A 14134-nucleotide genomic window follows, 5' to 3' on the forward strand; every position below is an offset into this window, starting at 1 on the left:
CTGACTGTTCTCTCTGCCTCTTGATGACCTTTATCTGCTCATGGAAAAAAATAGAGGACCTATTAGTGACAGGAATTTCATCCCAGCCTCTGAATAGTAGGGTAAGAGGTAAGGGGTCTCAGCAGGTTAGAACAACTGAACAAGTGTGTAAAGTAGGTGAATGGAGCACATGTGTTTGGAAGAGACTCAAATATTTCCTATCTTTACAGAGAGCATATAGATGGAGCTGTAATTTCCAGGTGGTTTGTATTTCCTCCAGGCTTGGGCTGGCTTCTAGAATGATAATCGTTTTCATAAGTATAGGGAAAGAGTGGTCTAAGAATGACAATTTCTCTGAAAGTGGCCATTTTTGGTTGATATGCTCAGAGACTGTGAATTCTTCAGACTCCATATGAGGACCTGTGGTGTTGTCTTCTTGATGTGTGGTATATGGAGATTTTCCCTAAAAACATATTTGTTCTGTTTAGCTATTGGCTGAATCACGCTAGCCCTAGAGAACTTTGAATATTAGTTTCCAAATCAGGAATCAAAATGGGGAGCCATTGATGAAGATTAAGGGACTGAATAGGCTGTGTACAGGAAGGAATAGTGTGTGTGTGTGTGTGTGTGTGTGTGTGTGTGAAGCAGGTGATGGTGGTCATGCAGATGCAGGCAGCATTTGCAAGATAAAGATCATTGTCAGGGGTCCCCAGGGCTCTACAGGTTTCTGAAGTGACTGCATTCATCCTTCAGGCTTCTTGAGCCTTGCATTTACCTGAATGCAGGTGCAAAAGGAGCAGGTATGGATTTTGTTTGTGTTACTACAGAGAAGGCCAAGAAGAATGGCAAAGCTTTTGAATTTAGTGATCCAGCACAAAGACTTTCAGAAGATTCTCAAGAACAAAAGAAGGAAATTCTTTGACATCCACAGGGCTTTTATTCAAACTATCTCCCTTTCCCCTTAAAAAACAAAGTGATCAAATTCTGAGAAAAGGTCTCAGTACTCTCTGCATATGATAGAGCAGCATTTTTCTTGTCTAATCAAAGAGTAGTGATGACTGGTGACAAACATTCGTCTTCTATTTTATCTCTGGTTGGTTTTAGTTCAGTGATTGTAGGACCTGTTTATTTATTTTTTTTAATCAATGATTTGTTAAGAGTTTATTATCAAGAAGGATGCTAATATCCCATTTAAAAATTTTCACTTCTCTTTAAGATTACGGAAATGATAACTATTGTGCAAACCTTTTCAGCCTTGAGTAGTTCTACCATAGAGGGAATAGATATTTTGGCAATAAAATTCAAAAATATATATCAAGGGGTTAAGAAAACGCAATATGACGTTCTGGATCCAAGAAGGACAGAATTTGACACAGATTTCTTAGAATTCATGACAAAAATCAATGGTTTAGAGGTGAGTAATTTTATGTTCTTTTATTTTAGAGGAGCTGAAATGTAATCATTGGTACTGGAAAGCACGTATTTGCTATTTATTACAAATTATTCTTGCAAATTTCATAAAAAATATTTAACAATGTGAATAGTATTTTAACTGGTTCATGGAATATTTTACATTTTTAGAGAAATGTAAAATGAGATTCCCATGAGTCATCAGAAATCCAAAGGACTATTGTTTCTAGTGTTTACCTTTAGTTTGCATTAAAATATATACACAGTGGAGTACTACTCAGTGATCAAAAAAGATAATCTCATGCCATTTGTGGCAACATGGATGGAACTGGAAGAGATTATGCTAAGTGAAGTAAGTCAGAAAGAAAAAGATAAATGTCGGATGGTTTCATTTATATGTAGAATATTGAGAAATTGAACAAAGGCCAAGAGAAGAACAAAACTTGCGAGCTGACCATAGATCCGAGGCATGTTGTAGGGGAGGAGAAGGGAGAGGGGTCAAAACAGGGGAAGGAAGAGCACAAGGGGCTATGGTGCTATGGTGGTGGGAGAACTGCAGAGACCACACCTGAGGGGAGAAATCAAATACTGTATAAAAATGAGCAAAGTTGTAAGAAAAAAATATTTGTACTTGATCTCTGTTGTGTGGAAGAGCCAATGCCATTTTTCCTGCTTAAGAGAGAATTTGTAATGCTTATTCTTTCAAAAAAAATTTCGAGAACAGATTAGGAAGACAAATCACACATTCTCGCTGCTGTTTACATGTCCGCTGGCTCCAAAGAAGCCCTCATCCTGTATCACAGCTCAGCACCATCAGAGGAATGAAGGGTGGTTAAAAGGTGTCAGGTGAAACTAACATATTACTCTCACCTTTTGGCCTTATAGGATCTCAGTTATTCTCATTGAACACAACTCTGAATCCAGATTTCCACCCAAGATTGTTGCTGAGTAACAGCAGAGACACTGGGAGGGACAACATTGTATTTTGTCCACTTCCTGAGTCTGAAATTCTTGCCATAGAGATGAGGAAAATTATGTATTTTATATATCTTTTCTTATTTTTTTTCCCAAAAATTCTTTAAAAATGACACTGCCTATAATCGTAATCTGGGCAATATAAATAAGGGTCCTAAAATTCTAATAATATTTTTTTTTTGGCATGGATTTTCTTTTAGTTTTTGAAAGATATTGATCTGTATTATCTGCTTATATATTAGTTCTTGCATTAGTGTTTAATTAGTTGGGATGAGTGGAATTTGCTTCTCAGATGCTTTGGGAATTATGTCTTCATGATAATGGGAGTTTGTGTGTGTGTGTTTTTAAACTTACTGTTTAAATTCTTTTTATAATTTATTAAGAAAGCCATGAGCCTCCCCTGGTGGCACAGTGGTTGAGTGCTGGGCTGCGAAGCTTCCTGCAGCCTCTGCAGCACCGGTTCAATCCCCGGCCACCGGCGAGGGTCTCACATGGCATCTCACACGGCGTGCAGACCTCTCCTGTCGTATCCGCTGCTCTCCGCAGCAGTGTATTTCATTGGTCTGTTCCCAGCTCTGGCTCTGGTGAATTCTCTCACCCTCCCGTGCTTCTGACTGTACCCAGTGCTTGTATCAATAAATAGTAAAATAAATCTTTAAAAAAATTAAAAAAAATATTAAGAAAGCCATATTATAAAGGCTTTACTGTGGCCATAGTTACAAATTTTATCTTTCAGTAAATTTAGAGGTCATGATAACTTTTTAATATTTAAAAAGGAGGTGTTTTACTTTCTTTTCCAATGTTTGATTAAGGGTGTGGTATGATTCAGGAAACCACACCAGTATCATTTATGAGTGCAACAAATTTACAAAGAGTGTTTCTATTTCATTGTTTGGGTACTAGGAATTGAGAATTGACTGCTAGGGAAGGTAGGAGCTTGGAAAAATATTGTCTGCTTCTTGTTCCTCTGTAACGTACAGACAGGTTTCTGAGAGTGGCTATGCTAAATAATGACACCCATTGTCCTGGCTCTCTACTGGTGTCATTATATTTATCTGCCAATAATGCTTAGAACTTCTAAATGTTCCAAAGAAATATGCTTGCAATGGGACATTCATAAATTCTCCTAATCAGTAATATCTAATGAATAATGAGCAGTGAATGCATGCCACATATGTGATTTTAATTTTTCTGGTAGTAAAAATAAAAAGGCAGTCAAAATTAATTTGAAAAAATATGCTTTATTCAACCCAGCATATTCAAAATATAATTTTAACAAGTTATCAGTATAAACTCATTTTTTTTAAAGATTTATTTATTTATTACAAGAACCGGGGTACAGGCCAGATTCGCGGGATGGTGAGAGGATCAGGGACCAGAGACAGAGCAGGGAACAGAACAGGCAGATTGACGAAATACACGGCTGAGGGGGGTAGCAGGTGAAAAAGGAGAGGTCTGCCTCGCCATGTGGGATTCTCGCCAGCTGGCTGGGATCGATCTGGCGCTGCAGAGGCTGTGGACAGCTTCACAGCGCTGCGCTCAACTGCCTGCGCCACCAGGGGAGGCCCCAGTACAAACTCATTAATGGGATATTTCAGTCACCAGTGCAGTTAGGGTTATTCAGAAGGTAAATGTGTTTAAGGCTATTTTGATTCTGTTGGTAAGTCATTAGTTGCTGTTAAACAAAATGAATCTCTTCTTCAAAGTCAAATATCATTTAAATCTTAATATTTTACTTTAGGTCCAAATACAGGCATTTATGAACAGTACTTTTGGAAAAATTTTGTCTTCTCAGCAGGCTCTTCAGTTGCTTCAAAGGTATTTAAAATGCATTAAGCAGGATAGTTTCTAGGTGGGATCATTTTATATCTGAAAATACAATTTCAATTAAGATGTTATTGGGAATCTCTCCTCTGTTAACTTAAAAACTGAAAACTGATAAATATTGTAATTTTCAGTTACTGTTGGAGGGTGAAGAATGTCCTGAACAAACTCCACAAATAAGTTTTTTGGACCTCTCCCTCACTCCAGACCAAAGAGATCCAAGACAGCAAAGAGTACAAATCCCATAATGTCCTTGCCACCAATGGGAGGATTGCTGGGAACTCAGGGTGGAGTTAAGCAGACAGGCTTGGTATATAACCCAGACATATGGGCTTCGGGGAGTTTGCGTTTTTGCATGCTTTCAGCATGTGCTCTGGGGTCCCAGCTTGGCAGAACAAGTAGGACACATTCACCAATTTATCTCTCTTTTTCTCCCTGAGTTTGTCCTTTCTTCATTTCTCCCTTTTTGTAAATCCTTTATTAACCTTTTTGTGTGTGCCTGTAGTTGAGTCTCATTATAAGTCCCTTTTACGTGCATGGGTGAGGATGCATAGTCAGGCCAACCTGTTTCACATTGGGGTCGCCCTGTAACATTACCATTAAATAGTCTAGTAAAAAATTTAAATATGGCATATTCCGTATTTCTTTTTTTCTAGTAGAAAGTCTTTCAATAAGAATATTAAATTATTTCATATGCCTCCCCCTACTATACTTTGTAATATGTTTGAGGCTATAGTTTCATGGATGTTATTGGAAAGGAAACAAATAATGTTTAATTCAATGTACTGAATGGACTTCTAAAAGTGAAATTTTCCATTTTCCCTCCCGAGTGCTCATGCAGCTTCCTTTCTACCCTATTCCTGATAGTAGTGCTCCCTTGCAAGGCAGAGACACCCCAGGTGAGAGGGATGGGCTGAATATGATGCCATTTCTTTCCAGCTCTGGAGGGCTCATGACCACACCAGGGACCCTGCTGGAATTCTCTCCAGAGGTCTGGGTTTGGGTCTGACTTTTCCATAGTTCCTCATCTCTATAAATGAATCATACCTGGTAAGACCCCACCTCATAACATCATCATAAGAGTCAAAACAAGCATAAAATTATTTTGATGAGTGACGGTACTATGCAGATGATGGGTACCATTTCTTAGTCATTTTTCTCTCTGTCTTTGTATTTCTCTTTCTTTCTCTACCTCTGTTTTTACTGGTAAAATATGAGTGTCCATTTTATTATCACAATGTTATTGTTCTAGTGCTTTCTATGCATCCCTTAGTCTCTAAGAGGAAGTGATATTTGGCTGATAAAATCATGACTGGTTATAGCTATGTGGAATTATGTGAGCATTGACGTTGAAAGAGTGACAGACAGTGTTCTCCCCTCCATTCTACTAAGTCAGCTCCCCACTCATGTTTCAATTTTCAGTTGAAATGCCACTTTCTCAGGAAAATCTTTTCTGACTCCCCAGACTTGACCATATCTCTTAACTGATATCTGCCTTTTCCATAAGATAACTGTACACTCCAAGAGGGCTGAACCACACCCATCTCCTCATAACTCCTCCTAAGACAATGTGTGACCATTAGTCAAATAAGTGATTGGATTTTTAGGGCTGACTGCAGCAGTCCTTAAGTGGGCTTCTTATTTACTTTTTAACTCTTTGCCTTCAATAACTTTCAGATTCCAGAAGCTAAACATCCCCTGTCTTCAATCAGAAATAAGCCACACAATTGAGCGTATTCTTCATTATTATGTGGCTGAACTTGAAGCTACGAAGAAGGCAAGTGTCATGTTTTTAAATAGAATAGTACTTTAGTACAAAAATAAAAGTGTTCTGAAAGTATTTGCCATCACTATCATGGGCCAAGCTTTTCAGAGTGATCCATCATTGTTGAGTACCTTCAATGCTCCCCCCTTTATGTGGGAAGGTGCTGACAGTGGATGTCACTTTGAATGACAGTGTGTACGTATATGTATATACATGCATATGTATGACAGTGTGTAGGACAGTGTTTATATATATGTATGACAGGTTGTATAATAGCGTATGCCAGCTACATGTGGGTCCCTTTGCTCTTAAGAATTGTCTTTTGTAACAGCATTCACATGTGTATGGAAAAACCTGTTGAAGTTAATGTATTTGTGTGTAGAAATACAAGCACTGGAGAATATTATGGTAGATGTAATGTAGAGCGCATAATACTACAAGTGCCCTCTTTTGCATATCTCCCTAACATTTGGCATAAAAGGCAAAAAAAATATGTAATAGGAAATATGAGGGTTAAGACAGAATTAAAGCTCATACACTGTAAACAGCATAGTTTCTGAAGCTTAGGGGATCATCTCTGAGGTGCATTTACATATTTATTGACTACCTCCTGTGCATATATAAGCAAGTGAATAATGGTAAAATGTTAATATAAATATAGCTGTGTATTTTTTGTTGTATCATTGTACTGACTTTCAAACATTAATACCAGCTCTTCAATTACAGCTTTATCATTCTCAAAAAGATGACCCCCCTCTTGCTCGCAACATGCCCCCTATAGCAGGAAAAATACTGTGGGTGAGGCAGCTGTATCGCCGCATAAGTGAGCCCATCAACTATTTCTTTGTAAGTCAATAGTTAAATTCACAGGATATGGATTATGGTGGTTTTTAATGCAAGAAATACATTTTATGCTGTAATATTTGTATCCAAAGCAGTAGTTAGAGCTCATTCTTTTATCAGGCAAAGAACATTTAGTTTATAAATATGCTTGAAAGACACTAAGCCAATTTTTTTCCTTTTGGGTAGATAACCCTATTTAATTACATTTATCTCTAAGGGAATGAATCTTTTAACTTCATGAATAACATAAGGTATTTTATAAAGGCTTTAAAAACTAATTGTTCTAATATAGGGCACTTTATAAAGACTTAAAAAAAATTTTGTTGAAACTAAAGGCCTAGTACTGAAGCTTACATCTGTGAATGCAGTAAGTCCTCACTTAATAGCATCAGTAGGTTTCTGGAAACTGCCACTTGAAATGAAATGATGTAAAGGGAGACCAGGTCCTTATGTTGTAACATTCAACTTTTCTTATCAACAGTATAAGGACATATGTTGAATAAAACAACATTATTCAGGGACCTGCAGTGCTAGTGAAGGTAAAGATACAATCAAAGACACTCTACATGTTATATTCCTGTGTGTGGGATGGAGATGTAGGGCAAGGAATACCACAGTCCCCTGATTCTCCATGTCTCTGGTTATCTGATTTCTGAAAAACACGAGGATGCTCTTAAGCCCTCTTGGCATTCTGGAATTACCAGCTTATTTTTTCTTTGTTTCTTTGTTTTGTTTGATTTCTTAGAGACAGAAGGGCAAAGCAGCATTGGTTTGCTTGTTGTTGTGCATGCCTAAATATAGAACAAAACAGTCCTAGTCTTGCAAGTAATTTTTTTATTTAATCATTATTAAATATTAAGCTCCCATTGTTTCTGTTTGACTGCTGTTTTTTGACTGTTCTCAATATCAAAAAAATAAATAGAAACTCTGGTTTTAGATAAGAGGCTGGGGTGGGGATTTGATTATTGAATGACTCCAGTGACAAAGCAGAGATTGTGCTGGTTTTGACATAGGTGAACAAAAATTATAGCCTCCAGTTTGTACATAAAAAAAAAATTTGGTATTTGTTCTTTGGAATGTAGGAATTTGCCCTAATAGTCACAGTTCAAGAAAAATCACTCTGTGTGTATTGTCCAGAAAAGTGGGGGAGGGAATACAGAATTGGATGTAGTCTCTCAAAGCCTGGGCCTGGATATGGGGGTAGATATATTTCTCATTCTCTTTTTAAATCTTTCCTTTCTTGGGCCTCCCTGGTGGTGCAAGGGTTAAGTCTCAGAGTTATCAAACTATTGCCAGCCACTGTGGCACATCAGGAATTCAATCCCAGTCCAGGGAGCTACCCATATGGCGCAGGAGCTAACACCCCTGTCTTGCCCACTGCTCCCCTCAGCAGTGTATTTCAGTAGATCTGCCTGTTCTGCTCCCCACTCTGTCTCTGGTGAATCCTCTTACCCTCCACACCTCTGGCCTAGATCCCAGTTCTTGTATGCATAAATAAATAAAATAGACCTTTAAAAAAATCCTTTCTTTCCTTATCCAATTTTCCCTTTCTACTGATAACATTTCCCTATTTCCATGTCTAGCTTACATGGCCTTCCTCATCTCTTTTACTCTGAGGCAAAATCTAAGGTTATCATATGTGATATCATTTTATACATGAACAACATTATGATATGGACATGCCAGTGCTCAACAGTCTTTTAAAAATAAATCTTTCTTTTTCTCTTAACACAGAAAAACTCAGATATTTTATCAAGTGCAGAAGGTAAAGCAGTCATTCGTCAGTATAACAAAATTTCCTATGTTCTGGTGGAGTTTGAAGTGGTCTATCACACGGCCTGGGTCAAAGAGATCTCACAGTTACAGTATGGTATGTATGAGACCATGCTGCAGAGGGGTGTTAGGAGATTTGGAATGAGTTTATGGGCAATTTTTTATATCCCCTCAATACAATCTTATGATGGTTAAACTTCACTTTGGGAATGGTACAATTATTTGTTTCTTTACACTTGTGACTGGTTTTATAAATAAAAAATTATCATGACTTTCAAGTTGATATACTTAGATTATCACTGCCCCCTGAAAAATGGTGGTTTCTTTCAAGGTATGAAATCTTTTAGTTTGATGTGATCCTATTTGCATAGTTTTGCTTTGTTCCCTTGCTATTGGATTTGAGTCCTCAAATATGTTTCTGAGATTGATGTCCAGAAGTGTATCACTTATGTTTTCTATGTATTTTTTTGTTTCCGGTCTTATGTCCAAATCTTTAGTCCAATTTGAATTAATTTTTGTGTAAAGAGTTAAATAATGATCTAGCTTTTTCATTTTATTTGAAATGTATTTTATGTGACTGTCCAAGGTTCCTAACATCATTTGTTGAAGAGGACTTCCTAAAAGAGGATTTTTAACACTATGGAGCATGTGCTATTTGATTCTGCAATACTTTATACTTTCTACTTTTTGCCCTGTCCTGTTGCTTTTTGCTTTTATCTGAACATTTCAAAAAAAACTTCAACAGTCACCTGGTGCATAAAGCCTGTCCTTATTCTTCTTGACAGAAAATAATGTCTTCCTCCTCTTAAGTTCTCCACACACTTTATATGCAGTTTCTTCTTGACATTTATGCTTTATAAATCTGTCTTATCTCCCCTACATATTTCAAGGATACTCTCTATGTCTGTTTCCTCTTTGCGCCCTTTAAATGACAGACATAGTTAACGCAAAGTGCTAATTATGTGTCAGACTCTGTCTAAGCACTTTACATATATAACTTCCTTTAATCCTCATGGCAACCCTGCTAGAAACCGTTCTTGTCCTCATTTTATAAATGAGGAAGCAAAGACACTGAAATGTTAAGTGACCTGCCCGAGATCACACAGCCAGAGAATGGCAGATCCTGGATGCAACAGAGACATGTGAACACAGTTTAGTGGGATGAATGTCCTGGAAGGCTTTTGTCATGTTGATGTGATAACATTTAATTCTATAGGAACTTGGAATAATAATAGGGGCCAGGTATTGGCCTGTTTAGTTGGTTTATCTATATAGATGCTCTGATAGTGATTCATGTGGAATGAAACATTTGCTCAGTCCTGGAGCAACTTCCTGGCTGTCATTCTTGGTGTCTTGCTGACCTTTATGATCTTTGGTGCAAGCTCAGTACATCCTTAACAAACACAGATTTAATTACATGAATATTCAGAGGAAATTTTGGAATTTACATGTGAGGACAAATGATTTCTAAGCCAATTTTCAAAAGATTCCAAATGAATTGGGTAAAATTTTTAGTTCAAATCCTCATGAAACCAGTATCATTAAGAACCTATCAAGGGCCTCCCTGGTGACACAGTGGGTTGAGTGCAGCGCTTTGGGGCTGTCCTCAGCCTCTGCAGTGTGAATTCGATCCTGGCCAGCCAGGGAGATACCCACATGGCATGGCAGACCTCTCTTGTCTGTCTCACTGCTCTCCTCAGCAGTGTATTTCAGTCCGTCTGCCTGTTCTGTTCCCCTCTCTGTCTCTGGTGAATCTTCTCACCCTCCCGCACCTCTGGCCTATACCCTAGCTCTTGTATAAATAAAATAAATCTTTAAAAAAAAAGAACCTATCTGGACTAATTTTGTCTGATGAGTAAAAGCCAACTAACTTAAAAGGGATATGTAGCCTATTTTATTTTACTAGAAATTTGATGCCACTACATTCTAGTAAGTAACGTGAAGCTTGGGAGATACATGTGATGTTCTCATGTTGTAGTGTTTCTTAGTAATAAGATGTAATTCAAGCTTGCACATTCTAGTCTAAAAGTGTGCTATTATTTTGCCTCTAGAAGTAGTTCATGTTAGGATAGCAAATAATCTGAGACTATACTGCAAAAACTAGTTGAGATTATATGAAGTCATAATAAAAAGCATATCTGAAAATGCTTACTTATGTGAATAATATCCAGGTAGTAGTTCAGAAGTAGTACCAAAAAATCTCTACATTCTAGGAATTTAGAATGTTAGTGGGTTTAATAAATATTTCTTACTGATATTGAATGTAGTTACCAGAAACTCAAAACAGAGATTTAATTCAGATAAACCTCCTTAAAGAAGCCAACTGGGTAGGTGTGGAAAAGGATTTGAAACTGGTGCGGTGTATCAGATTCATAGTTGTGCACATCTCCCAGTTTTCTGTCAGGGGTCAATTCACAATCTGTAAAAACAAACCAACATTGTATTACAGCTCTCTTTCACCCTTTCAGAGTCATTTTGGTCCATTTTTATCTCTCTGGATCTGATGTTTGGCCTCTGCACACTCCATTTATCTCAATTTTGAGCTCTGACCATATATATCATACTATCCCTTGGCACATGGGGCATCTGAAGCTATTGCTCTGCTCTTAAAGAGTCAGTAATCCGGCGAGGAAAGACATAGAAATATAGCTGGGAACAGAAACAATCCAGAATAAGTAATATCTACCATTCTTTATTCATAGCTTTACAAGCCACACTTTTTGTGCGCCATCCAGAAACCGGGAAGTTGCTGGTTAATTTTGATCCCAAAATTTTGGAAGTTGTTCGAGAAACTAAGTGCATGATAAAAATGAAGTTAGAGGTTCCAGAACAAGCAAAGAGAATGCTAAAATTGGAAAGTAAATTGAAAGGAGACAAATTGTATTTGCAGGTAAGATCAATTATATTTTCTAATTAATTTTAAGTAGGGTTTTTTTTTTATAAATAAAAAGCATTTCTCTTCAGTTTTGCTGATATGACATGGAGGAGATATTTGTTACTATGTTGATTCTTTTTCTTGCAGATTTGTTGATACATAACAGAGAAATATAATTGTACATTGTGATGATTTGATGTTTGTATACACTGTGAAACTATTTCTCCTATTCAATTAGTTAACACATTTATCACACACACAATGTATGTATGTATATACTCATATACATTTTTTTGGTGAGAAGATTTGAATTCTACTCTCTTCAGATTTCAATTAAATGATACAGTGTTATTACCTACAAACAACTATGTTATATATTCTATCCTCAGAACTCATTCAGCTTATAGCTGAAGGTTTGTACCCTTTTACCAATCTCTCCCTATTTCCTCTACTACCAACCCCTGGTGATCATTTTTCTATTCTATGTTTTTATAAATTTGGCTTTTTTCAGCTTCCACATACAAATGATACCATACACTGAATCCTTCTATGTCTGACTTATTTCACTTAGTATAATGCTTTTGCTATCCATTCATGTTTTTGCAAATGGCAGAATTCCTTTCTTTCATGGCTGAATAATATTCCATATACAGTTATAGATAGATAAGGGTATATAACTATATAAATGTAGATAAAGATATATAGACACATATCTGTCTGTCTGTATACCTCTACTTCTATCTGTCTCTATCTACACATACTTAGGTTACTTCCATATCTTGCTATTGTGAATAAGTAAGCATGGAAATGCAGATATCTCTTTGAGATCCTGTTTTCATTTCTTTTCATGTATTAGTTCAGTATCCTGACATGGCATAGCTTGATCATATGGTAATCCTATTTTTAATTTTTTGAGGAACCACCATACTGTTTTCTAGTGTGGTTACACCAATTTATATTCCCACCAACAGTGCAAAAGAGTTCCCTTTTCTCCTCATCCTTGCCAACACTTGTTATTTCTTGCCCTTTTTATAATAGCCATTCTAACAGGTATGAGATGATATCATTGTAGTTTTGAGTCACGTTTTTTTTCTGAACTATTTTCATGCATATTTAACTGCACAGTTGTGATCACACATACACACACACACACGCACCCCATATATATATTCTGCATGTTGTTTTAACATTATAACATATGCATCTTCTCCATGTCATTAAATATTTTCAGAAGGCTGTGTAATGTATAATGGTTGTAAACTAATAGAACATGCAGATTTACACTAATTCTCTAGTCTTTCAGTAGTGCGTTATTCAGTCTTGATGTATTAAAGATTTTCCTTGTTTTCTTTTGATAGTTGATCAAAAGATTTTGATAGATTTCGAGCTTGATACTTTATGGTCTGAGAAGATACTAGGTATGATTTCAATCTTCATAAACTTGTTGATATTTGTTTTGTGTCCTAGAATGTAGTCTATTCTGGAGAATAGACTACACTTGAGAAAAATATATATTCTGCTTTTTAGCTGTGCAGTACCCTGTAAATGTCTATGAGGGCAATGAGGTCTAGTTCTCTATTTAATGCTATCGTGTATCCCTGTTTGTTTTCTGTCTAGTTGATATGTCCATTGATAAGAATGGGCTGTTGAAATCTCCTACTGTATATGTGTTTTTTCCCAATGTTTGCTTTCAGTGTTGATAGTTGTTGCCTAATGTATTTTACTGCTCCTTCATTTGGTGCATATACGTTGATGAGTTTTATGTCTTCTTGATGTATCTTTTCCTTAATCATTATATAGTGTCCCTGCCTGTCTCTCTCATTACCTTTTAAAATTGGAATTCTGTTTTCTCTGTTATAATTTTGGCTGTCTTTTCTTTTTATGAGTCCCATTTGCTTGTAGGATTGTTTTCTAGCTCTTTACTTTGAGCCTATGTTTGTCTTTAGAGTTTAAGTGTGCCTGCTGGAGACAGCAGAAGGTTGGATTCTGTTTTCTCATCCAGCTAGAAACTCTGTGTCTTTTAATTGGTGAGGTCAGTCCATTTACATTTAGCATGATTAATCAATAAGATATATGATAGTCTGTTATTTAGTTATTTGTGCATATTTCTCTCTTGGTTTAGATGTGTAATCTCCTTTCAATATTTTTTGGAGATGTGACTTAGTGTTTGTGAACTCCTTGATGTTCTATATATCTGAAAAGGACTGTATTCCTCTCATATCTGAAGGAAAATCTTGCAGGATAGAGCATTCTTGGCAGGTAGTTTTAATCGTTAGTATTTGGAACACATCATTCCACTCTATTCTCTCTGATAGTGTTTTTTCAGAGAAGTCTGTTAGCCTGATCTGGGTACCTTTATAGGTTATCTGCTTCTTCCCCCTTGCAAGCTTCTATTTTCTTTCTTTGTCCTGAACTCTTAGAAGTTTCACTACTGTATGTCTTGGTGTTACACTCACTTTATTTAGGTACGCCAGAATTCTTTTAGCTTTCTTGATTTGTACATTTATTCCTTTCTCTATTTTAAGGAAGTTTTCCCCAATTATTTCTTATTTTTTAAAGATTTATTTATTTATGCATACAAGAGCTGGGATACAGGCCAGAGGTGTGTGTGTGGGGGTGTGTGTGTGTGTGAGAGGACTCACAAAAGACAGAGTGGGGAACAGAACAGGCAGATTGACCAAAGATTAAGT

At 36.7% G+C, this 14134-nt stretch overlaps 1 protein-coding gene across 4 annotated transcripts in view; it reads left to right on the forward strand.

Moving 5' to 3' along the window:
• Positions 1 to 14134, forward strand: part of DNAH8 (dynein axonemal heavy chain 8) — a 323660-nt gene that overhangs the window by 54270 nt on the left and 255256 nt on the right. For all 4 annotated transcript variants that reach the window (XM_037519635.2, XM_037519639.2, XM_037519637.2 and 1 more), the window contains exons 13-18: positions 1196 to 1393; positions 4106 to 4182; positions 5866 to 5965; positions 6680 to 6799; positions 8531 to 8666; positions 11272 to 11459. In XM_037519635.2, the coding sequence (XP_037375532.1) occupies positions 1196 to 1393; positions 4106 to 4182; positions 5866 to 5965; positions 6680 to 6799; positions 8531 to 8666; positions 11272 to 11459 (819 nt within the window). The remainder of the gene's footprint in view (positions 1 to 1195; positions 1394 to 4105; positions 4183 to 5865; positions 5966 to 6679; positions 6800 to 8530; positions 8667 to 11271; positions 11460 to 14134) is intronic.

Source organism: Talpa occidentalis, unplaced genomic scaffold, assembly GCF_014898055.3.
Source record: "Talpa occidentalis isolate TD23 unplaced genomic scaffold, MPIMG_talOcc4v2.1 talOcc4.2, whole genome shotgun sequence".
Classification (NCBI taxonomy): Eukaryota; Metazoa; Chordata; class Mammalia; order Eulipotyphla; family Talpidae; genus Talpa; species Talpa occidentalis.